At 34.6% G+C, this 27326-nt stretch overlaps 5 protein-coding genes across 10 annotated transcripts; 2 read left to right on the top strand and 3 right to left on the bottom strand.

Annotated features, from left to right (window-relative positions):
• Positions 1-100: 100 nt before the first annotated feature.
• XTH30 (xyloglucan endotransglucosylase/hydrolase 30) lies at positions 101-3103 on the bottom strand. Its single transcript, XM_087123671.1, has 4 exons — positions 2684-3103; positions 2474-2574; positions 1960-2168; positions 101-710 (listed from the first exon to the last, which is right to left on the bottom strand). Exons 1-4 carry the CDS (start codon positions 2889-2891, stop codon positions 191-193), a joined length of 1038 nt encoding a protein of 345 aa, XP_086979797.1. The 5' UTR covers positions 2892-3103; the 3' UTR covers positions 101-190.
• Positions 3104-5195: 2092 nt separating this feature from the next.
• Positions 5196-8221, bottom strand: LOC111796186 (beta-casein (DUF760)). Its single transcript, XM_023678930.2, has 3 exons — positions 7987-8221; positions 7064-7338; positions 5196-6345 (listed from the first exon to the last, which is right to left on the bottom strand). The coding sequence occupies exons 1-3, from the start codon at positions 8116-8118 to the stop codon at positions 5535-5537; spliced, it is 1218 nt and encodes a 405-aa protein (XP_023534698.2). The 5' UTR covers positions 8119-8221; the 3' UTR covers positions 5196-5534.
• Positions 8222-9006: 785 nt separating this feature from the next.
• On the bottom strand, positions 9007-17385 carry LOC111795649 (bZIP transcription factor 16). 4 transcript variants are annotated; one of them, XM_023678190.2, is made up of 13 exons: positions 17184-17385; positions 14956-15069; positions 14049-14105; positions 13869-13943; positions 12244-12333; positions 12089-12148; positions 11828-11997; positions 11362-11416; positions 10914-10956; positions 10558-10832; positions 10014-10091; positions 9772-9897; positions 9007-9449 (listed from the first exon to the last, which is right to left on the bottom strand). In XM_023678190.2, exons 2-13 carry the CDS (start codon positions 15019-15021, stop codon positions 9339-9341), a joined length of 1206 nt encoding a protein of 401 aa, XP_023533958.2. In that variant the 5' UTR covers positions 15022-15069; positions 17184-17385; the 3' UTR covers positions 9007-9338. The 4 variants fall into 4 exon arrangements, with proteins under 4 accessions (XP_023533958.2, XP_086980259.1, XP_023533959.2 ...); XM_087124133.1 differs by having other exon boundaries at positions 17236-17383; XM_023678191.2 differs by lacking the exon at positions 17184-17385 and having other exon boundaries at positions 14062-14121.
• A 1291-nt stretch (positions 17386-18676) lies between these two features.
• On the top strand, positions 18677-23560 carry IWS1 (Transcription elongation factor (TFIIS) family protein). Its single transcript, XM_023678868.2, has 12 exons — positions 18677-18832; positions 19057-19183; positions 19263-19737; positions 20112-20231; positions 20515-20735; positions 20807-20936; positions 21029-21091; positions 21193-21270; positions 21691-21782; positions 21884-21949; positions 22086-22239; positions 23081-23560. Exons 2-12 carry the CDS (start codon positions 19164-19166, stop codon positions 23177-23179), a joined length of 1518 nt encoding a protein of 505 aa, XP_023534636.2. The 5' UTR covers positions 18677-18832; positions 19057-19163; the 3' UTR covers positions 23180-23560.
• A 430-nt stretch (positions 23561-23990) lies between these two features.
• On the top strand, positions 23991-27268 carry LOC111794570 (protein AE7). Of its 3 annotated transcripts, XR_015421108.1 has the most exons (7): positions 23995-24245; positions 24858-24991; positions 25626-25729; positions 25829-25928; positions 26320-26365; positions 26623-26821; positions 27027-27268. XR_015421108.1 is itself a non-coding variant. In XM_087123921.1 (6 exons), the coding sequence occupies exons 2-6, from the start codon at positions 24866-24868 to the stop codon at positions 26721-26723; spliced, it is 477 nt and encodes a 158-aa protein (XP_086980047.1). In that variant the 5' UTR covers positions 23991-24245; positions 24854-24865; the 3' UTR covers positions 26724-26915. The 3 variants fall into 3 exon arrangements, 2 of the variants coding, with proteins under 2 accessions (XP_086980047.1, XP_086980046.1); XM_087123921.1 differs by lacking the exon at positions 27027-27268 and having other exon boundaries at positions 23991-24245; positions 24854-24991; positions 26623-26915; XM_087123920.1 differs by lacking the exon at positions 27027-27268 and having other exon boundaries at positions 26623-26915.
• The last annotated feature ends 58 nt before the right edge of the window (positions 27269-27326 follow it).

Below are 27326 nucleotides of genomic sequence, written 5' to 3'. Positions count from 1 at the left end.
ATAAGCGATAAACTCTCATTCTTACTCTTTGAACATGAAAATATAAGACTGCCTGTCAAGACATCAAAATCAGAACAAAAAGTTAGAACATTATTAAAAATTAAACCAATAGATTCATTTTATTGTACTTTTGGACAAAAATACACAATGTTATTAGACAAAGGAATGTTCTATAGTCTGTGAATACGAGTTACATACTAGATTGGTTATCCGTGGAAACACTTGGGTTTCTGCCTCGCCTCTTTGAGCGACGGCGATGGCTACCCCCAAACTTCAGCCTTCCAGTGTCCTTGAAACGCCGTTGCTCGGAGGGGATAATGACGCATTCTGGTGGCGGGATAGGATATCGTAGTATATCATAACAGTATGAATAGTACATGAAATGTTGGCGAAAGTTGCGCATTGCGGCACGGCGCTCGGGTGTCACAGTGACAAAGTCTTGAACGTTGAGGTGGGCGTTATGCTCAGTGCAGTCAGAAGCTTCTAGAACCTCCTGGATGGGATCAGAAGCACAACCATCCAAAACAAGGTCCTTGAATTCAGAAACAAAGGGTGCATATTTATAGTTGACTTTGTATTTGCCTCCTGAAGTTGCCCAATTGCTGGCGTCCCAAATTGTAGCGTACAAGGACATTGGCTTTGTAGGGTAATCTCCACCCATTACTTCATTTCTCACCACTTCTCTAATGGGGACTTCGTCAATGTAAAATCTACAAAAAAAAAAAAAAAAAAAAAAAACATGAAATTATTGGTAAGTCAGTTAAACTGGACAGTTAAAGGATAAAATGGTTTTTTCAAATGGATGCAAAATTAGTTCAGAATAAACCAAACCTACTATCATAGAAAGAAAGAATCATGCTTGAAGAGAGGGAAAGGGGGAGGAATGATAATTAGGGAGCGAAATGAAAGGAAAACTAAGAGTCAAATCAAAGTGGTGGACCCTAAACAGAAATGCTCATCCAAGTCTTTAGTTTAAAGCAAACCAGAGGCATCACATGGATATACCCGTTGTGATTTGTGAATGGGTAGTGTTTGCTTTGCCATGTGAGACCCAATTTGTAGCTTTGTTCACAAGTTTTGTTTCGGCCTTTCACTAAAAAGAACGAAAAGTAGTTTTGGGAGTATGGAAAGCCTAACTCTGACTTTGTGCAATGCACTTCCCACTGTTTTCCTTTTCATTCTATCATATGCTTCAACAAATTGACCCAATTACTTAATTTGAAGCCTCTATTAATAAATTCACGATTCTAACAGGAATTTTCACTTCAATTATTCCTAAAATGATTCCTTGGCCCTATAATTTCCATAAAATAATAACAACAACAAAAGACACCAGCATAAGAATAAAAGTACACCATATTGAACTTCTATGATGATGGATTCTTTTTTAAAAGTAACTTAATTAAATAGTTTAGTCTAATAAACTACAAAATTCTTCAGAACCCTCTTTTGATAATCCGTTTAATTTTCAATGTGTTTGTATTTTTTTTTATTTTATAATTTAGCTAAGATTTCATTTTAAATAAAGAAAAAAAATATATTGCGAATAAGGAGTCAACCACTATATGTTTTGAAAAAAAAAAAAACTTTCATTGTCTCTCTCACTCCCCATTCCTGTAATCAATTCCTAAAATGAAAACTGAAATAATGAAATTTCTGGACACAACGATTCAGGAAAAACTGAAATGAAAAAAAGTTGTACCTATCTCTCCATTAGTGACCGATCAATCGTGGTGGAACCAAACCACCATCCATCAAATTCCACACCCAATTGAACTTTTCCAATTTCCGTTTCGTTCCATTACCCTCGGCTTAGGCTCTCAATATCTACCCTTATTTTTAATTGATTGTAATTTTAAAATTCCTAATAAACAACTTTTAAAAATACAGAATGAAGTGTATTGGCTCAAAATAAAGTTAAAAATGAAAACGAATTCGAAAGTTAATTTAAGTACTTACATGACATTGTGACCGGTCCATAGAATGCCGTATTGGTGGAACTCCTTGGTCGGGTCGAACCATAGCCGATACCGCTCCTCACGACCCCGGTTCGTGCTTCCATTTCCGTATAGATTGGTCTGAAACCTCCATGGCTTTCCTTCAATGTTCCCTAAGAACTCAAAGTCCAACTCGTCGTGACTCTTCTCGAATACGTCACCGTTCGAGGTCTGTTATGGGCGAAAAATGCACGAAAATGAACCAAAATTCACGGGCGATCATCACAAGCAATCATGGAGGAGGATGAAAGAAAAGTTCTCATTCACATCATAAGACAAGTTCTCATTCATTTCCTCACAATAAATGAATACATTTTTCCGTTTCTCTGTTCGATTAAATAATTCAACGGTTACGACTTCTGTTTGACCGAAATTCCGGTAAAATTTTCTTTATTCAATATTCGCGGCTTTTAACTTTTCTCAGCAACCAAACAATTAAGGCATGATTAAACAAAACTTCATCCATCGCTACTTACGTAGAAGGCTACAACGATGCCAGCGGTGTAATCGGATGGCAATTTGATTCTCGCGCTGAAGAATCCATGTTTATACATCTTCGACGAAATGAATCCAGAGCCTGAAAAATCAATTAAAAAACCAGAGCAAAACACATACACACACACACAAATCAAACCGCAGAAATTCGAACACGTACTCACTCATAAACAGAGATTTCAGAAAATTACCGGTGAAGCGATCGAGAAGAAGGCGAACGGATTTGCCGTCAGGAGATCGAACAAGGTTTCCGTCGCCAAACAGAGGCGAGTAGCCTTCGTTGAAACGGATGGTAGTGACGTTGAATGAAGCGTTCGCAACAGAATTAAAGAAACCGAAGATTATCAACATCAACATCAGGAGATTCGAACCTCCATAGCTACGCAGCCAAACATCCATACTGTCTCTCTCTGTTTCTCTCTCTCTCTCTCTCTCTCTCTATATATATATATATATATATATATATATATATATATATTTCGTCTGTGATTCTGTATACTTGTGTATATATATAAATATACAAGAAGAATCTTACTAAAAGAAGAGGACGATGAAGATCAGAGAGGTCTGAGATTGAAAGCTTAATTATGTTTAGAAAGAAGAAGAAGAAGAAGAAGAAGAAGAAGGGTTGAAATTGGGTGAAGGAGTTTCTGATGTGTTTGTTTTGTTTTTAAAATACTACTTGACGAAATTGCCCTTCCACGTTCGCGATATTTCGGGAGAGCCATTATTTTCGTGAGATGGATTGCATGAGTCGCCTATTTTCCATATTCAAACAATAAAATAATAAATAAATAAACAAATAAATAGATAATAAAAATAAAAATATTGGATTGGATTAAAATTATTTTTTTATTCATTCTTAAATTCATCGCACAATAAAATTTAAATTTTATTTCTATTTATTTTTTAAATTTTCAAAAAATGACATACTTATATTTAAAATTAGTTTATAAAATTAAAATTTATTTCTAAATAATTCATATATGAGTTAATTTTTTAATTTTTTTTTATAATGTAGGCTCCTCCGATTAAAACTTAAATTTAAACTTGAACCGTTTCTTTCAATATTTAAAAGGCCAAATAAAATCTTTTAAATATCAAAATAATAGTTTAAAAAACTTACATTAAGATTAAATCTCCACGTTATATTTTAAATAATTAATAGATATTTGTTTGTTTATTATTGATTATTACTTTATATATTAATAGTCATCCATGCAAAATAAATTTATTAATGTTAAAGTCAAAAAAAGAGGATTTTGACAACGAAAAATATCTCTATAATTATATATATACAATCCCACTTTGGTAATATTATGTGTTTTTTTTTTTTATTATTATTCTCAAATATCCCACCTTAATTAATGAAAATAATAATGATTATTCTCGAAATCAAAAATTAAAATTAATTGAACTTTAATATTGACAGGCTTTATGGAAAATTTTAGGAAAATAAAATAAGTGATTTTTCAGAAGAAGAAAGGGAAGAAATTATACTTTTGGATGAGCTGGTGACCTTAATTTTCTTTATTTTTTTTTAATTCAAAAAACGGAAAATGACAATAATATTTTTTAAAAAAATGGTAATAAATCTTTCTTGTTGAGATGCATGGTTAATGGAGATGGACAGGTGTTTCCATTTAATTAATAATATTTTTGACTAAAAATTGTGATATTAAAAATAAAATGGAAGTTTGAATTTAAATATAATTTAATTAATAATAATTTATTTATATTTTCTTACTGTTGAAGCAATAAAATGAAAAGGAGATGAGTTTGTTTATGACAGCACTGTGATTACCTACCAAACATAGGTTAGGCGCTGGACTTCATTATTATTTTTGGTTATTCCGTAGGTCATATCTGAGGAGTGGATGGTAAATTTCTCAAGGCAATAGGGGTATTATTGTCCCCGTGAAAAAGTTAAGGATGGGAATTTTGTAATTAAGCCATGAAAACAAGGGTATTATGGTAAAATTGTAACCTTTGATTTCTAACCGTCTGGATACGGCGGAGACGGTTGAACGTTTCAGTGGAGAAACCGTGTCAGAGACTAACGGCGTTTCTATTGGTTTCATGATGTCCTCATCCAGCTCGTTTAGGTTCCTTAATCTTTGTTGTATAATGTCGGAAATACCCCCCCCCCTTTTTTTCACACAAGGTGAATTTTGCCGTTAAATTTAAGTGAAATTATAAGTTCAATTTTTTCGCATCTATTTTTTTTGTCAAATAATTAAAATATTAGAAATTAAAATCTAAAAAAATCTGTACTAAAAATGGTATTGAATGAATTTCTAAGCCTATGTTATCAAATTTCCAAAACTTCCATATTATTTATCAATCCAGATTTTAAAATACTTGAAAAAGACTGTATAATAAATTCTTATATCATCGGATTTATTTTAATTTTTTTTCCAACATCATCATATATATATATATATATATATATATATATATAAATAATTTATATTTTTTTTTCATTTTTATGTTTAATTTGAATACTGATTGATAAAATTTTATTTAAAATACATGAGCGTACTATGGAGTGAGAATGCATATCCTGTGGTCGAAAAATATGTCTGAACTAATTGAGATTGACATAAAAGAACAACTCTAAAAGAACAACTCTAAATGTTCTATACAATCATTTTACATTTTTGTGAAACAAAAATGCATAACATGTGAACTAACCAGCTGAACTTTTTCTCAAACATTCAACCTTCAACTCCATGAACAATTGGTGGCCCACAAGGGGGAAAATCCTGTGAAAATCAATACACTTTACAAATAGCTACCATATAAAATAATCATAAGGACGCAAGAGTTTTGAAGTAGCCATCTCAGATTTGACATGGGGAGAGAAAAGAATCATCATTCAAGTTCCTAGTTTGATTTACGCAAGTGTTGGCCTTTGTCCAAGTCATAGGTACACTATACATCTTTGACAAAAACATAGCTAAAGCCCCTTTCTTCGCTCGCCATCACTGAATAAACCCGTTGCGGTAGTTACACGAGCATATGCTTCCAGCAACCTATCTTTCAGCTTTTGACAAATTGGTATTTTGATTCGACATAGCTCTCTGCATCCCAGAGGAATGATCCGAACGCAACTGCCTCAAGTACTAACATTGTCAGCCCGGAGAAAGTAACAGTGATCACTTCGTCGTTGAGTGTGTCAATCGAACCATCATCAGCTATCCGAATGTCTGGCTTTCCGAACAATGCCTGAGTCTGCTTTTCAATCAAAGATATAGCTTCTTTGGATCTCAATGTTGCATATTTTTGAAGTGTTTCAGAATCCAAATACATCACATAGGATCTCAATCTATTCGATTTGCCACCATCTGTATCCATAAATCCTACACTGTCACCGACTCCCTCATCATCAGGTGGAATCATGATCAAGGAATCGGGATCCCAGAGTTGATTTCCTGGTAATGACTCATCAAAGTCTCTGGTAAATGCTTCAGGCAGAGTTTTCATGGTCCTTTCAAGTTGGAAACGTTCATCAACTCTTTTAAGAAAGTATCCATACATTATAGAAGCTGCATATAGCTTGCCTAGTTTTATCTTGCTCATTTCAACAATGGAAGTAAGGGGGCCGTCAAATCGTTCTCCAAGTACAAGGGACAAGTGACTTTGTATCATTTCAAATGCTTCAGGAGAGTGAACAGATTCCAGTTTTTGCTCTTGGTTTGGCCAAAAATCAACCCTGCCAGTAGGGTCTGAGGTTTCAGTTATCTTGGGGATCATCGAAATGTCGTTCTCAACAAACTTTCCAACAATCAAGCAGTACAATATCTCTTCCAATGTCTTTCGCCTTTCTTTCTCTCTCACTTCAGCTATCCTCCTAAGATTCATTGATTCAACTACATTAGTGACATCTCACGTAAAGCCAATAATAGCAATCAAGTGATTAATTGATAATTTGGTCGATGTACAAAACTTATTCCCATCTGTTGTGGACTAAGAAGCAAGGATAAGGATATGAAATATAAAAGACGAAAACAATACAACATGAACAAGGAGATAGTCATTTTTTAAACATCTACAACATGTACATGGCAACGACACATTAATTAAAATATACATTTTAAGAAATATATATAATTTTTATACCAGAATATTTCACTCTCAAAGTTTATTATTTTGTCCTATATTATTATGTTCTATTTAGTATACTTAACAAATGCTAAACCTATGTTGACTTTGTCCAACTAGCCTCTAATACGCATCTATTGTGGTAATCAGTGTCGAAATATGCCCAACAAGGGTCAGCATGTCCAACTGTTGGACACAAACAAACCAGCTAAACTATGGTATTTGAGCTTCTTAGATGGTGGATGTGGAACCGTTAAGCACGGAGATAGCTATAACAGCCACACTAAATTGCTGTTTCTTTTAAATCTAAGGGAGAGAAAATTGGCCAACAAACAATTTCAAACATGAATATTCCAGCTTAATCCATAATCTTTCAAACAGCATATAGTTACTTAACACTATCTTTACTTAAGAACCTATAAACGTGATTTGTTGCTGAGAGAAAAGAAAGAGAAACACGCACTTACTTGTAGAGAGGATCTTGAGATGACGAAGAAGCCTCTTCTGTCTGCAAATCTCTCTCAGTTTGAAGGTTATCAAGTTGCTGATCAACAGTTGCAGGAAGTAAATGAGGATGGGATTGCAAAATCTGGGCCAATAACTGACCGACTGGGGATTCAAATTGAACAGGTGCAACTGGAAATACATTTTGAGAATCACCTGAAGCTCTAATACTTAAGCCCCTTGATCGAAATTTATCCAAACTAGATCCAGATTTTGGCATGTAAAATGATGAACACCCCTGCTAAACAAGAGAAAGAAGGTCAAAAAAAATTTACATAAACAAAATGACAAGCTTGTAGCTGCGCATCTGTGGCCAAACCATAAATAGATGGAAGTGAACAGTAATGCATATGAACATATGACGTCCTCCATACCTTGCCAATGTATCAAAGCACAATTGTGATAATACTTTCCAACTTTGATTTGAGATTCTCTTCAAAACTTTCTCAATCCAATGCATTCGCAAAACTAATAAAGTCTCCCTTTCTTGATTCCCCAATACAATATCTTTGTACTTTACTTAAATTAATCACCAAAAATGAGGATCCATGTAAGCCAATTTGATAGCCATTCAGTATACATCAGATTCTTAACCAAAAAAAACACTCCATAAAGTTATTATTTGTTAATTCCTCTTCAAGACACCGTCATCAATCTCGATTCTGAGTAATCCTACATCTTCACTAGGTCAATCAATAAGCTAACAAATCAAACATACAACACGGAGTATATATAATTCGAATTGTTGAAAAATAATGCAAGAAGAGAAAATAAACACAAGCGTGGTGGAATCGAAGCAAGGCTTCATAACCTTTCCCATGGAAGCTTTCAATTTGACTAGATTAAGTGAAATTACAGAAAAGAAAAGAGGAAACAGAAAACTCACTCTAAAGAATCCAGCGGAAATGGAATTCTTCGAATCGATAGAGGCATGACAGTGTCTCAGCTCGGACGACCTGATACCTCCAGCCGAGGGAAACACGACGGAAACGTCGCCGATTACACCCGAAATCTGCATTTTGTGCAACGTGAAGAAGTTGCTTAACAAATGAAGACCGATGATACCCTCGCGAGGGATAGACGCAGGATTACGTTTTTCACTAAGATTTTTCCCCCCACTCTGAATAATAAATAAATAAAACAAAATAAAATAAACTACAAATGTCAAAATTTAAAAATATCAAATAATATTTTAATAATTAAATTTAAAAAACATATTTTTTTGAAACATACAAGGAACACACACAAAAAAAAAAAAACTTGTAGTTTCAGAAATTTATTAAAAAAAATAAAAATTTAAAATTTAAATAAAATGCAAAATTAAAAGCTTAAAAAAGTGCAAGTAGAAGCACTTATTTGCAGGTGTAAATCTTTTTATTTCAAATTATCTTCAAAGATTTAAAATATTTTACAATAAAATTATTAATTATCTGTAATAGATTTGCAAAGTTCATTTCCACATTTTTTTTTCTTAATAATTTATATATGGGTTATATTTACTTATTTAGGAGTAATTAGAGTATGAATCTATTTAATAAAATTAAATAAAATTTGACTAATTCAAGCTCCTATCAATTTTCAAATGTTCCCTAGTCTAACCATAGTTCAGATCATACCATTTTAATTTCAAATTTATTACTATTTATTTAAACATAAACGTTAGTGAATTATTAGACCTTATTTGATCATGACGATCGCGATTATTAAATGTTACTAACACCGAACGGTATTAGACTAGTTTGTTGAAATTCATAATTTCCTATCAAATGTGAATTCAATATCCCACTGAGAATCAAGGCAGAGACCCCAGATGTTGGAAATAGAACATCTTTTTCTACTTGAAAATGAAATGCATGTTCAGAGCACTGTTGGTTGCTGTTCTTGCAAAAGAACTGTAGAATCTTGGTGATGGAAATGCTGAATACAATTATGAATATGCTGCAACTCAAATCAATGTTCGAAAGCATATTGAAATGCCACGATTTCGACCTCAACTAGCACGAAAACATAATTTACAAGAAAAAAAATCAACTGACATGTTGCATAACACTCATCAAATATGGGGTACAAGGATACTACATGGGGCTTCAAGGTTAAAGACGAAGCCTCTGTAAGAATGAAACGACGATCGACAGTGCCTAGACGACGCAGGTCAGTTCTTATGAAATGTAAACGACAAGCTATGCAAGGTCAGGTTATGTGCCTGGAGCTGAATTAAGTAACTACGGTAGATTCTAATTACCCGTTGGTGAACTCGGTCCGGGATGTACGCTGAGGTTCTTTATTAACATTTTGGCCATCTTTGGTGGCTCTTGGATCTTCTTTTCCATCACTTTCTCCAAACCTCCTCTGTAGAAAATAAAATTTCACATAAATTATGAGTACAAGGTAAAATAATCTTCATTTCCATTACTTTTCACTGATTCCATTTCCTATCTGAGTCTATGAAAAGGCACTTCTATTCTGCCTTGAAAATCAAACATGGCTTCATATTTGGAGATTCAATCTTCAAGCTTGATTATCAAAACTATGGGGTCTTAAGGAAAGACGGAAGTGAAATAGCAAGGTCGATTTCAACGATGTCGTTCTTATTATACACGTACCCCACTCTTTTCTTTGCTTCATTGAGATAAATGGTAAAAATGTCTAGATTTCAAGTTATTGGGATCACCTTGAGAGAAGCATTCTCTGAAAGAAGTTGCTCGTACTCACTCCTAATCCTATCCACTTCGGACCTAAGACTCGCATTTTCCTCATTCAAAGCTTCGGCACGATGAGAAAGCTCGTCACATTCAGCCTAAGTGAAAATAATAATAATAAATATATCAAGCAGGAAAATCCAATTAATTAAAATATGGCAGCATGAGTCGAGATCGTCCACTTTGATTATAAATTTACAAAATGCCTAATTACCTGTTTACGCAACCGAGACCTACGAGCAGATTCTCTGTTTGACTGCTTCCTTTTTTGCCTTTTTAGCTCTCTTTCATCCTAGATCCACAAAAAAAAAACATGTAAAAACTCATTCTCTTTATCTGAAAACACTGAAAACTGGGAAGGAAGATATTTTTTTCTTCAAATTGATATTTGGTCAAGCTGGTTCAAGCAAGCCATACGGGTTGATAGTACTTACCAATACTAAAGAATTATTTTGCATTAACACTGAAAAATCATGCATTACAATTACTCATTAGTTGAAATAGTACACCTGGGCCAGAGTATGAGAAGAAGAGGTTGAACTTATTCCCATTCATATTGTGGCCTAACACCAAATTCAAGTGTGTCCTTATCCTTTTTTTTCTTCCCTCCCCAATTCAAATTGTATTCAAGTTTCCATGTCCACAATGTAATTTTATCATTTTACATAATTAGTGAATTGATGTATGTGCATGTCTATATGATAACTTTGGATATCCGAGCCCACTCAAGCGCAATATTCGACAAAGTTGGACCAAACCTGTAACCAAATCTGTGACTGAATGCTGTCCCGTGACCCAGCAGCAGCAGCTCCCACAACCGGAGCGGAAGGGACCTTCCCACCCAATGAAGGGATGGCAGAAGTTGTAGGAGTACCCCAATAATCCATTCCTATATTCAAATTTGTAGCAGGACCTGAAACAGCTCCAGAAGCTTGAATTGGTATTATGGACATTGTTTGGTTCACCAATGGATGAGCGAGACTATGTCCTTCATTCTGAGAACCATGCATTAAACCATTAGGAGTCCCTCCACCTGTACCAGAGAAAAAAAAAACTTCCTCATCAATATAAAAAACTGAATACATGGACTGCATAATAGAAAAAAGTCCCAAACCTTCTAAAGAATCTTTCCCAGATCCAGATTTTAGTTGTGAATCCTACAAACATCAGTGAAGCTACGATAGATCAAATTACATGTGTCGGGACAGAACCCAAGTGGTACGAGGGGCCCCTCAAACAACAATAGGTTGATATATAACATCTACTGCAATCGTAAATGTAAAACAATAAAACCAAATAGATACAGGCGCATGTTTACCCATCCTTCTCAAGATATGGATATTGATTTTAACATTTCAGTAATATAACAGATAACTCAATATGTGATTTTCCTCCACAAATAAACTTTTAAACTCCAATTGTACATAACAATAAACACAATAAAACAGGAAACGGAATGGGCAAACTTGGACTTGGACCTACCCCACGCCCTGCCCTCAAGAAATATGGAGGAATCGATAGAATAAACATTCACATGGTTATTGTAGCCGCAGAACGCTTACATTTTGAGAGTCAGCATCACTTCTTTCGCTTGAACCTTCACTTTCACTTTCAGCGCTGCACAGTGAGGTTCATTATCACATAAGCTAAATGTAAATGTGAAAGATGAGATGTAAAATTAAGGACAGGACAAAATATTCTTTAAACTCAATGCAAACTAATGTTGTCAAACCTCAATACGACAGAATACTAGACTGGAGTTCAAGTGTGCAGTAAGCGAAACAAGTTTACAGTTTCGTATTATTAATGAGAACTGAGAGAAAAAATCAAAGCAGAAAACAAGGTCGGCCAGTTGAACCTTTTGGAGGATTTAGAATGTATTATATTCTTGATACCTGCCCTATACGTTGCACTTGTGTCCACATAAGACCCCAATCACAAAAGTTAAAAGCAAGTAAATATGGAAGTCTGACCATCATGAATTGAAAGCACAACCGATCACAAATATATCTACATGACATGTCATACCTTTTAGAATAAACTCCATTAGCAGATGCTCCTGATGGTTTACCAAGCTCGTTGTTCTTCCCAGTGATCATGTTTAAACTTCCCAGACTTCCTTTCGATCTTTTAATTGGCAACTTTTCTTTCAGCTCAGAGGGCTTACCATCCCCTTCCATGTTGCCTGGTGTATTCCCCTATGTAAATTTTTTCCAGTCATTCACCCACAGTCCTCAAATTGAGAAAAGATGCTTTTAAAGACATAAGCCAGTGGAACAGAAAACTTACAGAAGCCTCAGCAATCCCATTTGGAGAAGCTATAGCAAAAGGACTGTAAGGATATGATCCCTGTGACAAGCATGGGATGCTCAGGGTTAACATAATCCAAGATATAAGCAAATATAAACTGCGAACTGCAGGAAAAATAAATCTACAAAAAGTACCGGAGGAATAGGTGGATGAGCATAGATGCCACCATGGGGATACATTGCAACATAGGGATGTGGAGGGGTACCATAAGGGGGCATAATGGGCTGCATCAAACATTTAGAATATTATCTGGTAAAGAATGAAAAAATGTTTAGATGTTTCAGCTAATCAATAATTAAAAAAGTGAAGCTCAAAAAGGGGATAATTCCTTATTTTATGGATAATTTCTTCTCCATAAAATCTCTGACGCTCATGCCTATTTGAAATATCAACGATAATTTTGACAGGCTAGGCTGATTATAAAAAGATATAAGAACATATGTAAGCATAACAACCAGGAATTCTTATACCAGCATAGAGGAACTCATAACTACAATATTTACAAGTTGTAAGAAAATATTGTAAAAAACAAGAGGACAACCTGTCAATAAAATATTTATAAGATGCTGGCATCTTTGGTTTTAAGCAAATAACCACATCACTCATGAACTTAATGTTGCATTTTAACATGATTCCACCAACGGTTCTCAAGTTCCAAGGGTGCGACCCCCATATGCAATCACTATCTCAAGAAGAATAAGAAAGTAATAAAAAGTGCACGTAACTTTCCTTGAGGTCCAAAAGTTGTAAAAATGAGACGACCACACTTTAGACACAATAAAGACGTCAAGAAGTGTATGAATCTAGCGCTATGTGAAATTAGATGAAGAATACCATCCATTCAATAAAAGAATATGCATGTGGTAATCACTACATCTACTAAATCTCTCCATACTTTTGGTCATTGATCCACTTTTCAGAGACCATCATCAAACATTAAAGTCTCCCCCGTACACCAGGAGCAGGAGTATAAACCAGCTAGATTATCAATCTTGATAAAATTCCTTCTTGTAAGCCCAGACACTTTAAAGCGTCAATCTGTGAAAATATTTTAAGAGATAGAAAGTACCCCTTTTATAATTACTCTATTAGTATTATTTGTGCCAAATGGAGTGTTTTTGTGTGAGCTCTCCTGGGTTTCTTTTGAGGAAATCTTGTCCTCTCTTTTGTCTTGCTTCTTTCTGCCCCCCTCCTCCAACACCCTCCCCTAAAAAAAAAAAAAGGAAAAAGATGGGTGCCCACTGGCTGTCCCCAACAGAATCACAAGCTTCAATGAAAGCTCAGCTCTATAGCTCCACGCAATTTAATGACCCATCCATCCACCATTTCAAGAGGAGAAGTGAGAACCATGTCAAACTTCGGCAAACGTTCAGCCAACAAATACTTTTTTATAATTAATTATTTTCGGGAACAGCCAATCTCTCATACTAATTAACTTATCTGGCAGGAACAAGTCCAATTAACTTGTTAATACCAGCAACAAATTATTTTAACAACAAAATATTATGAAATAACAACAAAAATAGAAAAGGAAAGAGCAAGAACAGTCACGAGAAACTATATTGAGAACTTTAAAAAAAATGATGACCGAAAAACACCTTTGGCCTGAGTAAGAAACTTTTAAAATATGCTAAAGAGATTGCCCATCCAATGGAATACCTCAAACACCAGGAAAACAAGATACCAGCTAATTGAAAATTATGAAACTTGGAGCAAAGGTCAATGTTATATAAAGCAGCAGTCTAGCTACGGTACATACCTGTACCCCCCACATATATGGGTGTGCCTGGGGGCTTGTTGGCAAATATCCAGGTGGAGGTATTGGAGAATATGCCTAAAGGAAAAGAAGGGGAAAAAAAACATGAGAAAGGATAAGAAGTAAACCGCAATGCATATCCAATAGTGAACCATGTAAACTTGAGGCTTTAACAAAAAGAACCTGAAATCCTGACCATTCAGGATTAACAATGCCAGTGCTTGTGTTTGGAGACTCTTCCTGAAAGAACACAAAACTATACAAAATTTAAGAAGCAGCCCTGTAAGACAATTAAATTTGAAGGCTAAATCTCTCAAGATATTGGAAACTTTAGAAAATCATGTCACTAGCCTCCATAAGATAGAAGTTTTGAGTGATAGACTCAAACTTCATTTTGATCAATGAAGGAATAGAATGTTAGTGAATCAAAGATGTCTAAAATTCTAAATGTCTGGGTATTTGAATCCTAGTAACTGTGAATCAAGGTTAATTGTGTCTGTTTTGAAGAATTTATCCGCAGAAATTTTTAATGTTGGATAATTGTATATGATTTGCAGGTTTGTCTTTACAAATATAATGAAATTGCCAATTGTTCCCTTGGTGCTCCTATGTTTAAAAATTTTCATAAATAAAATTATGGTTTAATTACAAGTTAAGTCCATAAACTTTAAAGTTTGTGTCTATTTGGTACTTGAACTTTAAAAAGTGCCTAATAGGTTTTTGAACTTTCAATTTTATGTCTAATAGGTCCCTTAACATAAAAAATGTCAACAAGTCCTTGAATTTTCAATTTTGTGTTTAATAAGTCACTAACATATTAAAAAAATTTAAAAAGTAAATAGCCCAATAGATAAAAAATTAAATTTTATGCCTAATTGAACTTTAAACTTTCAATTTTGTGTCTGGTACATCCATAAATTTTTAAAAATGTCGAAGAGGAGAAGGACTTATCAAAGTTGAGAGTGTAAGAACTTATTACACTTTCTAAAGTTCAGAAACCAAACAGAAGCAAACTTGAAAGTTTGGAGACTAAACTTGTAATTTTACCTAAAATTAATTAATAAAACATTAATAAAACATACAAGCAGACCTGTGCAGTGGCAGGCGCAGACTTGGATTCCTCCTTCGCTGATTTATTTATCTCACTGCCACTCATAATTCTCTATCAAATAGACGCCTCCTTCCAACAAAAAATTGAAATGTCCTACATTATAAAGAACGTAAATAATATCAGTTGTTTTTGTCCCTCATTTTCACAATAGCAAAGCTATATAGTAGTCCTAGTCTTACTTTCCTTGATAACATAAAAGATCGACAACAAAAAAAACTCCTCTTTCTTTCTTCTTTTTTTTTTTTTCTTTTTTACGAATACTATACTCAACCCAACAAACAGAGGGAAGGAGAAGCATCAACCTTACAGCCAAAAGAGCTTTAAAAAAGCTCCTCAAGTTGGCTTGAATTGAACCTACCTTGTCTAAGCCATCTGGAAGCAAAAATTCTCCCTCTTGGTTTACATTTTATGAAAATATAGATTTGGTCTCCATGTTATAGATGTAAGTACAAGAGATTCAATACTGTCCTTAAGCCTTAGTTATCTATTAATATGGAGGCAAAACATATATATATGCATACATGTGTACATGTATAGTGTGCGTGCATTGTAAGCTTTTTCCAAGCTATCTTCTTCTTTTGCCTTTACTCCATCACTTCATTTACACTCGAGACTAAACTGACAATCTGCCTATTGGAGATAAATGATGACCAACTTGAAGTGACAAAGTTCATTTAGACCTTTTTTCACCGTATTGAATCAACGGCTAAACATACGCACGAGCTTATCCAATGAAACTGAACAAATTTTACTCTTTGAAGGAAAGTAGTGGCTTCCACATGCTAAGGACAAAAGAGAGGGCCACACATAAAAAAAGCACCCCCCTCCACACACACACACACACACACACAAGACAAGAGGGTAGGTGATGAATTGTTGATATAATTAAATTTACCATATCCCATCAGCTTGGTGATTTAACATGGTATTAGAGTAGGAGGTCCGATGTTCGAACCCTTGTAAAGTTGTTTTGGGGTGATATAATTAAATTTACTATAACCTATCAGCTTAAAACTTTTGGGTTGATTGGTGATATAAAAGGGAAAGTGAGATGAAGGAACTCAAGTTGTTTAGAATAAAAAACAATAGAAATCACGGAAAATTGTAGATAACACCCAAAGGGAGATATTGGAGTGAGCTTCCCTCTAAGTCTCTTCCCAAGATTTCTCATGCCCTTGAAATTCCCATATTATTTTCTAACCGAAATTCCAATTAATGCAAGTAGTAAACGCACTTGCCAGAGAAACTGCCCTCTATTACAAAGGGGGATAGACAATCAGCTTGTCCATCATGTCATCGTTACTCCAGCTCAATATCGAACTAACATCAAAAAGCTCCAGAAACTTCCCACAAAACTTCAGAGCAAAAGGGTAAATCCATAAATCAGGTCTTCCAAGGCCCATTTTGCATACAGGACAACTTCCATTAATATAATTAAAAATTAAATCTGTCAAAAGTGAAGGTGGAACATCTGGAAAACCTGACTAAAGAAAGATAAAGATGGAGACGAATAGCAAGAATATAATGGATAAATGAAGGAGAGAAAAGTACTTTTTTCCATAGTGTAGTTTCAACCGTAAGGAACTAAGCATCGTCATGAGATTCAATAGTAAATTTATTGATAAATGATTGAACCCACCCAGATTTTTTCAGAACCTCTATTCCAAAGGGGAAAAGATTAGTTGCATTTCGAGTGATATAATTGGGTTCCCTTTTACTATTCAACAACTTCAATATTTCCTGTCTGATTGCACATAAATATGCTAATTTCCAGTTACCATCAAATTTTATGATCAAATTAATGAAAAGGGTGGATGATTACCTTCAGTGATTCCGATAAATCCAAACAAATAATAACAACCATAAAGCCAGATTTTCAATTCTTTCCGGATTTTGGGCATACTAGGAAAAAAAATAAAGAAACTAAGAGACCGAGGCACATGATTGCAAGCAAAGACAAAGTTAGACTTCAAGAAATCGTTGCAAGTATGCACGAAAGTTCAGCTATCACTTAACATTTTGTTCCGACTACTGCCAGTTTAACACGAAATATAGCGAAATTAATAGAGAAATTCAGATAAAGTTCAACGCAACAAGCGACGGATTTCTAAGCTGCTAAATTGCGAGAATAGCATCTCGTGACCAGCAAGAGTGATGCAAAGAAAAATCAGAATATACATAATGGCGTAATTGGGAGTAGAACTTACGAAAGTAGGAGAAATTTGAAACAAAAATTTCTCAAGCTTGAAGATTGAAGACCTTGAGGGCTACCAGATACAGGATTCCCGATAATCCACGGAGCAGAGTCCGGGATTCGAACCTCGACGGACGTCGTCGCTGACGTTTTCCACTGTTTTCTGGAGAACGTGTGGAAAGATTCGAAACCCCTTTTTTATTTTCTTTTTTCTTTTTCGAAACCCTTAATTAACCCCAATGTATTAAATTTTCTCACGTGACAACCTTTGTTTACCCCGCGAATCTGATGGTCCGAATTTGAACCTGTGAGCTGGGCAGTGAAATCTTTTTTCTTTAATTTAATAATTAATAATTAATAGATGAAATTAAAGTATTTCTTTAAAATTTAAATTTTAAGAGCTAATCCAAAATTACGATGGATAGGTATAGTTTTTATAGTTGCACTATTATCTTCAATATCGTCACTAATATCGTTACTGTCATCAATAATCAAACCCTTAAGCTTGTTCTCCATAAACTTGTTGGAAGCCGAGTCAATTTCTCGTACCTGATAGCTATTGGACTATCAAGCACTTGTCCACTGCTCTTATCGTCCTCTTAATTGGTTCCACGCTCGTTATTCTTATTGTTCTCTCTATTGGAGTTCCATGACTATAGTCATACGTTGTGGCAGCTCCAGCTCGCAACCACTTGGCTGAAGTAGTTCAACAAATGAGAGGGGCAAAATAGTCATTGACACATTTTTTATTTTTTTTATTTTTATTGTTCCTTATCTAGTTGAATTTTAATATAATTAAATGTCTACTTAACTCAAGCAGTAATATGCTTATCCATATAGGTATTGTTAGTTCAAGTATTAACATCTTCACGTAATATCGATATATCGTGTATTCTCTAATAACCACTAGATATAAGTTCAAACCAGTTTATACGATCCTAATAGCCCATTTATATGAATTACAATTAAAGTTGGAATTTCTCTACGTTGTATAAAATAGTATTAATCTAACAACTACATTGTGACAGTCTTTCCCGACAATTTATTGTGGAGGCAATGTTTCGAACATCTCGTGTTTAGCAATCATACTCATATGAACTCGGATATCCATTCTCTTAATTTCTATTTATTTTTTTACTTTTAAAACTATTTATTTAATTTTTAAAATTAGGCATATTTTCTCATACTTTACTCACATTAATTTTTAAAAAATAATATTTTAGTTGTAGAAAAAGGGCAAAGTTTATAATTATTTGATTTTTGTTTTGTCTTAATGGAAATTTAAGGCCTAAAATGGTTATTAATCCATTTAGATTAAATTAAATTGTATTTTCTTTTTCTTAAAATTATTTCGATACTTTAAAATAATAAATAGAAAATTAAATATTCATAAAAAGAAAAGAATAGGGCCTTCTCTTACGTCATCTCGAGCTTAACGCACTCTCATATCGTTCAAATTTACGAATTTTAATTAAAAAAAAAAAAGTAATAAATAAATAAATAAAGAGAAACCCTTAAATAAACCCGGGAAGCCTTCTTCTGTTTCTCTCGTCTTCTTGCCTCCATTCGCACTTGGAGAGCAACCATCCGTTCGTTCTCCCAAAAGCATTTCCGTTCTTCAATCTCGTTCTCGTTTGCAATCCAGAATCTCGCCTTTGTTAGGTTTGTTTTGAAGTTTTTCCTAATCTTTCAGGGCATGTTTTCTTGGTTTATTGATTTTGTTATTGGTATTATTGTTGTTTTATGCTATTTACCGCTCTCCTTCCCGCGATACCCAATTTTGTTTCACCATTATCGAATGGAATGTTGAATTATGGAATTTTTTGTTTGGTTCGCCCATCGCAAAACGCGTCACTCAATATCTTCGTCTCCGATCGGCTGCGAAGTTGTATCTGTTGCGGTTCAGCTTTGATCGAGATCAATTCGTGTTTTCTCTCCTGACGATCGGGTTTACTGCTTCATCTATTTCTGCGTGCAATTTTCATCATCGTCAATGGGTTACGAAGACAATCCGTGAGCACTTGACATTATTGAATTAGGGTTTTTAAGTGTGATTTGTTTCTTTTTTCTGTAAGGTTTTTGTTTGTATCAGGTACCGTGACGAGGATGGTGAACCATTGATGGACTTTGACCATATACAGTCAGACGGTGAGCAATCCCCTGAACCGTACAATCCTGACGAACTATTAGATGAGGATATTGGTGATTGGGGCGGACGGCAGCGATCTCAGACTCCGGTCTATGATGCGGAGGAGCCCCAGGCCAGGCCTAGGAAGAGGTTGATCAAAAAGAGTTTGGCTGGTAAGGAAACAATGCCATCCAATTTGGTGGACGATAATGATGATGCGGCGGGCCAGTTTGTGAGGGAGGGATCGGAGGAGAGGAAAAGGAAGAAGGGGATCAGTAGTGGAAAAATGGAGAAGAGATTCAAACCTGAGAAAAAATTTGGAAGTGGTAGCGGAGGCAAGAGTAGATTATCCAAGAAAGCCTTCTCAGGGAAAGGGTTGAAGGATCAAGATGGGGATGTCAAGGAGATGTGGGAGACTATTGCTGGTGGCGGTTCTGATGTAAGAACTCTGCATAAATTTTTATTTGATTTTGATTTTGATTTTTCCCCCTCAAATTCTGCGTAGAATGAAATATTTATTTTCTTCAGTATTTAGTATTAGAAATTAGAGTGCCATTTCCCCCAAATTAGGCTTACTTCTCCAATGTAAATTAGTTTATTTTTCTCGTTTTGTTGTATAAGTATGTAGTGATTACTTATGCAATTTTGATTTTCTCAGCATTGATATGTAATCAGAGGAGGAGGTGGGGTATCGTACTCTTGTTATTATATGTCCTCTCTTTATTTTCTTTTTTTCATTTTTTTTATTTGTGCAGAATCAACATTTTTTAGGTTTTCAATGTTTGTAAACTTTGTTTTCTGTTAATGTAATAGGATGACCATGAGGGTACCAGAACATTAGATGATGATAATTTTATAGATGATAGTGGTGTAGATCCAGCTGACCGGTATGGAAGTGATGATGAACCACGTTCTCCCCGCTATGCTCCTGAGGTCAGTATTTTTTTTCTTCTTTGGACAACATAATGTTATGAATTAAATGTTTTACTGTTTCATGGTTGTTAGTTAACTGACGAACTGTGTATTTAATATGTAGAACTGCATAATTGAAGAACTATATGAACTTGTTAAAACTTGAGCTCCTTCTTTGTCTGAAGATCTGCATTTTATTTCTTTTGAAATAGTCAAATAATAACTATATCTGAATATGCTTAGATATTAATTAATGGCCTAGATTTTTCTTCAATCACCTACTTTTGTATCTGGATTCTAATAGGCGGAGGAAGGTGAGGAAGATGATGAAATTAATGATCTCTTCAAGATGGGTAAGAAGAAGAAGAAGAATGAGAAAAGTCCTGCGGAAATAGCATTGCTTGTGGAGAATGTCATGGCCGAGCTTGAGGTCACAGCCGAAGAGGATGCAGACCTTAACAGGCAGGGGAAACCTGCTGTCAATAAACTGAAGAAGCTACCACTTCTTACTGATGTTCTTTCGAAGTAAGTAGTAATGCAGTCTTCTATCTTTTCTTTTATATGTTTATCATATAAATTTTGGTCATCTTTCATAGAAAGCAGCTTCAACAAGAATTCTTGGATCATGGAGTGCTAACCCTTCTAAAGAATTGGCTTGAACCTCTGCCCGATGGGAGTTTGCCGAATATAAATATCCGGGAAGCAATCTTGAAGATTTTGACTGATGTAAATAGGTTTTCTATTCTTTTAACATCCTATGATATAGTGGTCATTCAAAATATTCTTATAATGCCCAACACTGTATTTCTTTTCCTTAGTTTCCTATAGATCTAGAACAATATGATAGAAGAGAGCAGCTGAAGAAGAGTGGCCTTGGGAAGGTTAGTGTGAGGTTTACTTTTTCTTGACTCCTGATCTTTCTTTCTTTTTTTCTTCTTTTTACCAGTCAGAAACAAGTTTGGTTATGATGTACATTTTGTAGGTTATTATGTTTCTATCAAAATCTGATGAGGAAACCACATCCAATCGGAAACTTGCAAAAGATTTAGTAGATCAATGGGTAAGTTGCCCTTTTCCTTCCCCTCTGCAGTTTTATCGTGATACTTCCTAGAAGGTCCTATTCCCTGTTTATCATGAAATTAGAGAGTTGCAAGATGAAGAGTACAAGACAAGTATGCTACTGTGGGGGTCATTTTATGTATAATTGGGAATTATTCCTTATTTTTTCCCTATACACTGTGATAGAGGTTGTTTCGAGCAATGCCTGTCACTTCCAATTTAATTATATGACTATGAATTGTTTTTATTTCAAAGAGTTCTCAATGTTTTCTGGCTTGGGATTATGCTCCCTAGGGAAGGAAGACTATATATTAGTTGGGCTGGATCCTGTTGTTGATTTGCCTAGTTCGTTGAATTTCCAACCTTTTAAAGTATGGGACAAAATTGGCATTTCCTGACATGTTGAAGTTAATGATTGCAGAGTCGACCCATATTTAACAAAAGTACTAGATTTGAGGACATGAGAAATGTGGAAGATGAGAGGGTGCCCTATAGAAGACCCATGGCGAAAAAGTACTTTTCCTTGATCTTTAATTTTTCTTTTCTCCATCTACTATTTCTTCTGTTGTCTTTTTAAATACTAATGGAACCCCGCCTGTAAAACGTTCTTGAAGGTCGGGAAACAAAGTTGCTGGAGTGGAATCTCGAGATGGAGATCTTGACTTGGATGAATTCTCACAGTAAGATTTGATCTCATTTATTAACGTAGTAGTGGACCTAGTGCATTCAAGTTCTAAATCTTAATCTAAATTTATTTTCGTCCTCTTTTTTCTGCATTGTCTATATTTAAGTTTTTTATTTATGCCATCAATGCAGGGGGCGTAAGTCTGGTCAGTCGTCCTCAAGGCAGCATGCTTCACGACCTGAAGCAACACCATTGGATTTTATTGTCCGTCCCCAATCTAAGATAGATCCGGATGAAATCAGAGCTCGTGCTAAGCAAGCCGTGCAAGATCAACGTCGTATCAAGGTTAGTTTTCTTCATTATCATATGAAGCTAAATGAATAGGAAATAATCCTAACCTCAAGGTTTAGGCATTTAGTTTGCTGAACCCCGGGATTAGAACTACAGGACACATTGTGAGAAAAACCATGGTGACCTCTTGTGTACTGGATGTTTCATGTTTAGGATCACATGTTATTCCAGGAGCTAGGAACCTTCCTTTATTACAGGTTAGGAGATTTCTTGTATAAAAAATAAGGGTATATTTGGGATGCCAAAAGCACTTTCAACCTAAAATCATCGTGTTTGGGGGCGATTTATTATTTATGATTAGAAGTTATTTCAAATATTTCGTGAATTAGTAGCGAACCACTCTGGGTTGTCCACCTAGTGGTCAATAAGGGCTATGTAAATAATAAAGGGCTTAGAGGGAATGAGCAAGCTATAGTGACCACTTAGGGAGGACTTAATATTTTACGAGTTAACATTGACAATCAAATGTGGTAGAGTTAGGTAGTTGTTTCGTGAAAATAGTCATAGGAAAGCATTTAAAATCATTGTTTGGGGTATAGAATCAAATATTGAAGTGTTCTTAATCTAAACACTTAATAAATGACTTCTTTTAAAAGCATTACATACACGTTGAATGTCACTTTTGTTGAATTTGAAAGAAAAAGAAGGCATCTTTGCAAATATCTGAAGAGAATATGTGACTCTCGCTACTTAAGAAGGAGAATAAGATGCGGCCAACTGCTCATCTGTTTTTTACATGTTGGTCATTTTGTCAGCGACACATTCATTTATTGTCTCCATGGACTTGTTTGTTCCATACTCCATTCTAAAATCAAAGCTTGATTATCCATGGCAGATGAACAAAAAGTTGCAGCAGTTGAAGGCTCCAAAGAAGAAGCAGCTTCAAGCAACAAAACTTAGCGTCGAAGGTCGCGGTATGCTCAAGTACTTATGACGTGTTATTTAACTTGCTATCGAAAGAACTCGAAGTCCGAGTCTGCCATCCCGATCGTGGCCAGTAAGTCCAACAAATGGCTTAATAATGAAGGATGCAGACGCCTAAAAAACAGCTGCAGTTCGTTCATCTACCAAAAATCTTCCATCCAATGACCATAAACTCACCAAGAGATCTTAGTTAGTTATTTCATTCTTTTTCCGTTGAAGTGCTTAAGTTTCCTTGTACAAAATCACCACCGTATGGTGGAGCCAATTGGGATTTTTTGAGAACGCCATTTTTTTTTTATATTGAAACTGCCAATGTGCAAAAACCTTTATTAAGTTTTGTTATGCTTTTAGTTTCCAATAGGCAAAACCACTAAACTCAAGATTTGTTCAATCAGTATCTTAAGCTTAAGAAAATTATTTTAATTTTTTAAAATAAAAATTTGGCATAAACCTTTAAATATTTATTGTTTTAATGATATCCAAATTCTTAATAACAATTTTTATTATTTTAGCCGTTAATATTATACTTTTTAAATTAAAAATTTTGGGTTAAATAGTTTGGTGGTAATAATTCTTAATAGTGATTTAATTTGTGCATTTTATAATATTGAACGGTGTAATTGGTAAATTTCATTAGTTTATGGGTAGATTTTGCAATTTCTCAGTTTATTTATTTATTTATTTATTATTATTATTATTATTTTAAGAATAAAGAAATTTTGAGGTTAAAAATGAAAATAAATAGTTTGGTAACAGTTTGGATTATGAAAATAAAATGTTTAAAATTAGAGGATCAAAGAAAACTGTTGAGATGGAAATGCGGTTTAAACCGACAAAATAGAAATTTCGATCAAATTTACAGGTTAGTATAAATCCCTCGTTGTCTGTTAGCGGTATTCCTCTCCGGCTTCCCGGTAACCCCAAAGCAACTGCAAGCTACTATTGAGTTCATCTTCTTCCGCCACCGCCGGCCTGGTTGTTTAGGGCTTCGACTAAATCGGAGTTCCGCCGGTGGACTACAACCAGAATCTGGTAACCATTAGTTTCGCCTGCCAAAGGTTAAACGTTTCATTGAGGTACTGTTTCATTTGCTCTTTTTTTTTTTTTTTTTTTTGTCTAATTTTATGTTCTCTGGTGACTGTTTTCACCGTCAGATTTCTAAGACATATATGGAAAATTTGGATGTGTGAGGCTTGTCGCCAGGGAAAATAATCTTTTACGTTCTGCCATTGTTAAATTACGGTGGGGCGGTTAGTCGAGACGGTTTTTCTTTGTGTTTAATTCATTCTTATCGCACTTCTCTCATTAAATGGAATTGTTTGTGTATTGTTTCTTGGGGTCAAATTTTGGCGGTGATCAACAGCTAGTTTGTTCTTCTCTCTAGGTGCTGCTATTCTGTAACATACTCGAGTAATGTTTATTTGTTTATTTTATATAAATTTCTCACTTAGTCATTAAGTAGATGACTCTTGCCAAATTATTGATTTATATTTCGATCATTTTGCTGTATGCGGATTTTCATAGGAGTAGATACTTCCCAGTGAACTTAATATTTTTTCCGATTATATTTAGTTAATAGTATCAGATTCAAATTTGGAAGATGTTATAATCTCTATATTTTTCTTCCTTACTGCCATCGATTGGTTCAATGAAATTTGTTTTTAATGTTCGGTTGATGTACTAGCCAGGCAAGAAGATGGTTTCTGGGTTGATAAATGCGAATCCAGTTGTATACCAAACGAAAGAGCGGCGGGCTCGAAACACTCCATGTGATAGTGACGAATATGCAGTGGAACCCATTGATCAGTTGGAAATTTTTGATATCCTTTTTCATTTTGATAATCTCTTCTTTGTTGTGTTTTGATTAAATATTCAACTAAATGTTGGACCTTATAACTATTTAGAGCAATTAGTTTACTATAAAACTTTTATTAGGCCAACTTCGCATAATTCACCTGATTAACTTTTATACCCACGACTAAGAGGTTAGATGTGATGTCCCACATTGGTTGGGGAGGAGAACAAATCACCATTTATAAGGGTGTGGAAACCTTCCCTTAGCAGACGCCTTTTAAAGCCTTAAGGGGAAGCCCAAAAGGGAAAGCTCAAAGAGGACAATATCTGCTAGTGGTGGATTTGGACCGTTACATAGAGGTTTGAATCTCCACTCCATATGTTGGTGAATTAAACAGTGGAAAAAAAGAAAAAGCTTATTTATTGAAATGATAGCCTTCAGTCAGTCGAGGCTCAAAGAATCCTGTGCTTTTCTATATTGCTTTATACCTTAAGGATAAGTAATTGTGACTTTTTTATTAATGAAATTGTGGTTTCTTATCCACTTTGTGTAAACTGTATCTGAAGAGGCATTTTTATATAAGTTTTGTGGAATTCAAAGGGATTATGAAGCAGATTATGTGCATGTTAACTCTATATAATTTTCCTTAACATTCTTAAATCATATTAGAGATATAAAAGATCCTGAGCACCCTTACTCTTTGGAAGAGCTTAAAGTAATAACAGAAGATGCAATTGAAGTAGATGATAAGCTTAGCTATGTGAGGTAACCTAATCTTTGGTATTCCTGCTGTCCTAACCTCATTCATCAATCATAATTGTAATGTTTGTTTATTCTGGTGTAAATGGTTGTGTTGCTCTGCAGGGTTACATTTACTCCAACAGTTGAACATTGTAGCATGGCAACAATTATTGGTTTGTGCTTAAGAGTGAAGCTTATGAGGAGCCTACCTTCTCGGTACAAGGTATTAATCTTGAATCTTGTTCCTTATTATTGGCTAAGCATTCATCTTCACTAATGCATGGTTGGGTCAATTAGTACTCATATTTCAGCATGTAATTATAGAATCTAATCAAGTATGCTATATCAGGTTATAAAATGTCTCTTATAAATTGCAGAAAAATGACTCTTCTTAGGAATATGTGAAGAAAAAAATCAAAGAATATTCGCAGAAAAGACACAGATTTATGCAGAACTTTTAGACAATTTTGTTTACCAAGCTATATCTAATATGGTGGTGATTTTAGAAACCCAAATTAGGAAAATTTCCCCCTCGTTCTAAACTTAAAAATAATTTCATTTTACATTTGGAATTTAATTTTTTATTGCTTAAAACCCATTCCCCATTGTTTTAGGTTGACATAAGAGTAGCTCCTGGATCGCATGCTACTGAAGCAGCAGGTATGTCGGTGACTTTATCCTGTTTACTGTACATGCTCTCATGTTTTAAATTCTACCTCGCTCCTACACATTAGCAGTCACCAAGCGACCATAAATCTACTTTTTCTACAAATTTCTATTCAACATCTAGTTTTACATTATGAAAAGCATCAATGATGAGTTGCCTTTTGGAAAAAAATTATGAATATTTTGCTCGTAGCTATAATTTATAATTACCTACTTGTCGGTTCCTTAAGTTGCAGTCTTTTCATTTGCAGTAAACAAACAACTTAATGACAAAGAACGAGTTGCAGCAGCTCTGGAAAATCCAAATCTAGTAGACATGGTTGATGAATGCTTGGCTCCATCTCATGGTTGATTGAGTTGGGAGTGCCAAATGGAGTTAGATCAACACTCATCTGAAATCCAATCACATGGATTTTTTTTTTTTGATCGAGGAAGAGCAGAAATGGTCGTGTAAGTGTGTTTGTTTTTTGTGGTTATGTATTTATTATGTCTTTAAACTTGATGTTCATATATGATAGATCGATTACAGACTCTGTTTGTTCGAGATTCGTTGTTTTTATTTCGGTTTTGATCTTGAAAAAATATATCTATAGAACGACTGTTTGATCTGTAGTCCTACTTCAGCAGCTGATCACTTTAAATGTTCTTGGTGCAGGCCCCACAATCTTTTTTTCCTTCGCAAAAGAAAAGAAAAAGGATTTTGTGAGCTTTGCTTCACGGTTGGTTCAGGAACATGAATATACTTCTCCATTTTATAATGCAAAGTACACGCCTACATCTATTCTTTTTTGAGTTCAAAAAGATGTTGAGCATAAGCTTGACTTAATTTTTTTTTTTGTCTAAGATAAGAGTAAAATTTCCAAACAAAGATATAGAGTAAAACTTTGACGGTATACTTCAAAATTAGTAGCTGTAATAACAGAACATGAATAGAGGGTAAAAACAGGTGCATCAT

This window comes from Cucurbita pepo, chromosome 5 (genome assembly GCF_057944985.1).
Source record: "Cucurbita pepo subsp. pepo isolate OVF chromosome 5, ASM5794498v1, whole genome shotgun sequence".
Lineage (NCBI taxonomy): Eukaryota > Viridiplantae > Streptophyta > Magnoliopsida > Cucurbitales > Cucurbitaceae > Cucurbita > Cucurbita pepo.
Note: the sequence above shows the minus strand (reverse complement) of the source record. Positions and strands in the feature narration are given on the sequence as shown.

Excerpts from the sequence above, each read along its gene's own strand:
- LOC111796186 (XM_023678930.2), bottom strand. The coding sequence starts at position 8,118 with ATGCAGATTTCGGGTGTAATCGGCGACGTTTCCGTCGTGTTTCCCTCG. Across the intron at positions 7,339-7,986 it reads TTTCCGCTGGATTCTTTAGA|GGGTGTTCATCATTTTACAT; the intron begins GTGAGTTTTCTG and ends CTTGTTTAGCAG. Across the intron at positions 6,346-7,063 it reads TCTCAAGATCCTCTCTACAA|GAGGATAGCTGAAGTGAGAG; the intron begins GTAAGTGCGTGT and ends AATGAATCTTAG.
- LOC111794570 (XM_087123921.1), top strand. The coding sequence starts at position 24,866 with ATGGTTTCTGGGTTGATAAATGCGAATCCAGTTGTATACCAAACGAAA. Across the intron at positions 25,730-25,828 it reads GATAAGCTTAGCTATGTGAG|GGTTACATTTACTCCAACAG; the intron begins GTAACCTAATCT and ends GTTGCTCTGCAG. Across the intron at positions 26,366-26,622 it reads GCATGCTACTGAAGCAGCAG|TAAACAAACAACTTAATGAC; the intron begins GTATGTCGGTGA and ends TTTCATTTGCAG.
- LOC111795649 (XM_023678190.2), bottom strand. The coding sequence starts at position 15,021 with ATGAGTGGCAGTGAGATAAATAAATCAGCGAAGGAGGAATCCAAGTCT. Across the intron at positions 10,957-11,361 it reads GTGATGCTGACTCTCAAAAT|GATTCACAACTAAAATCTGG; the intron begins GTAAGCGTTCTG and ends TGATGTTTGTAG. Across the intron at positions 9,450-9,771 it reads CAGAGAATGCTTCTCTCAAG|AGGAGGTTTGGAGAAAGTGA; the intron begins GTGATCCCAATA and ends TATTTTCTACAG.
- IWS1 (XM_023678868.2), top strand. The coding sequence starts at position 19,164 with ATGGGTTACGAAGACAATCC. Across the intron at positions 21,950-22,085 it reads GACTTGGATGAATTCTCACA|GGGGCGTAAGTCTGGTCAGT; the intron begins GTAAGATTTGAT and ends CCATCAATGCAG. Across the intron at positions 22,240-23,080 it reads AAGATCAACGTCGTATCAAG|ATGAACAAAAAGTTGCAGCA; the intron begins GTTAGTTTTCTT and ends TATCCATGGCAG.
- XTH30 (XM_087123671.1), bottom strand. The coding sequence starts at position 2,891 with ATGGATGTTTGGCTGCGTAGCTATGGAGGTTCGAATCTCCTGATGTTG. Across the intron at positions 2,575-2,683 it reads TCTTCTCGATCGCTTCACCG|GCTCTGGATTCATTTCGTCG; the intron begins GTAATTTTCTGA and ends TTGATTTTTCAG. Across the intron at positions 711-1,959 it reads TGGACCGGTCACAATGTCAT|ATTTTACATTGACGAAGTCC; the intron begins GTAAGTACTTAA and ends TTTTTTTTGTAG.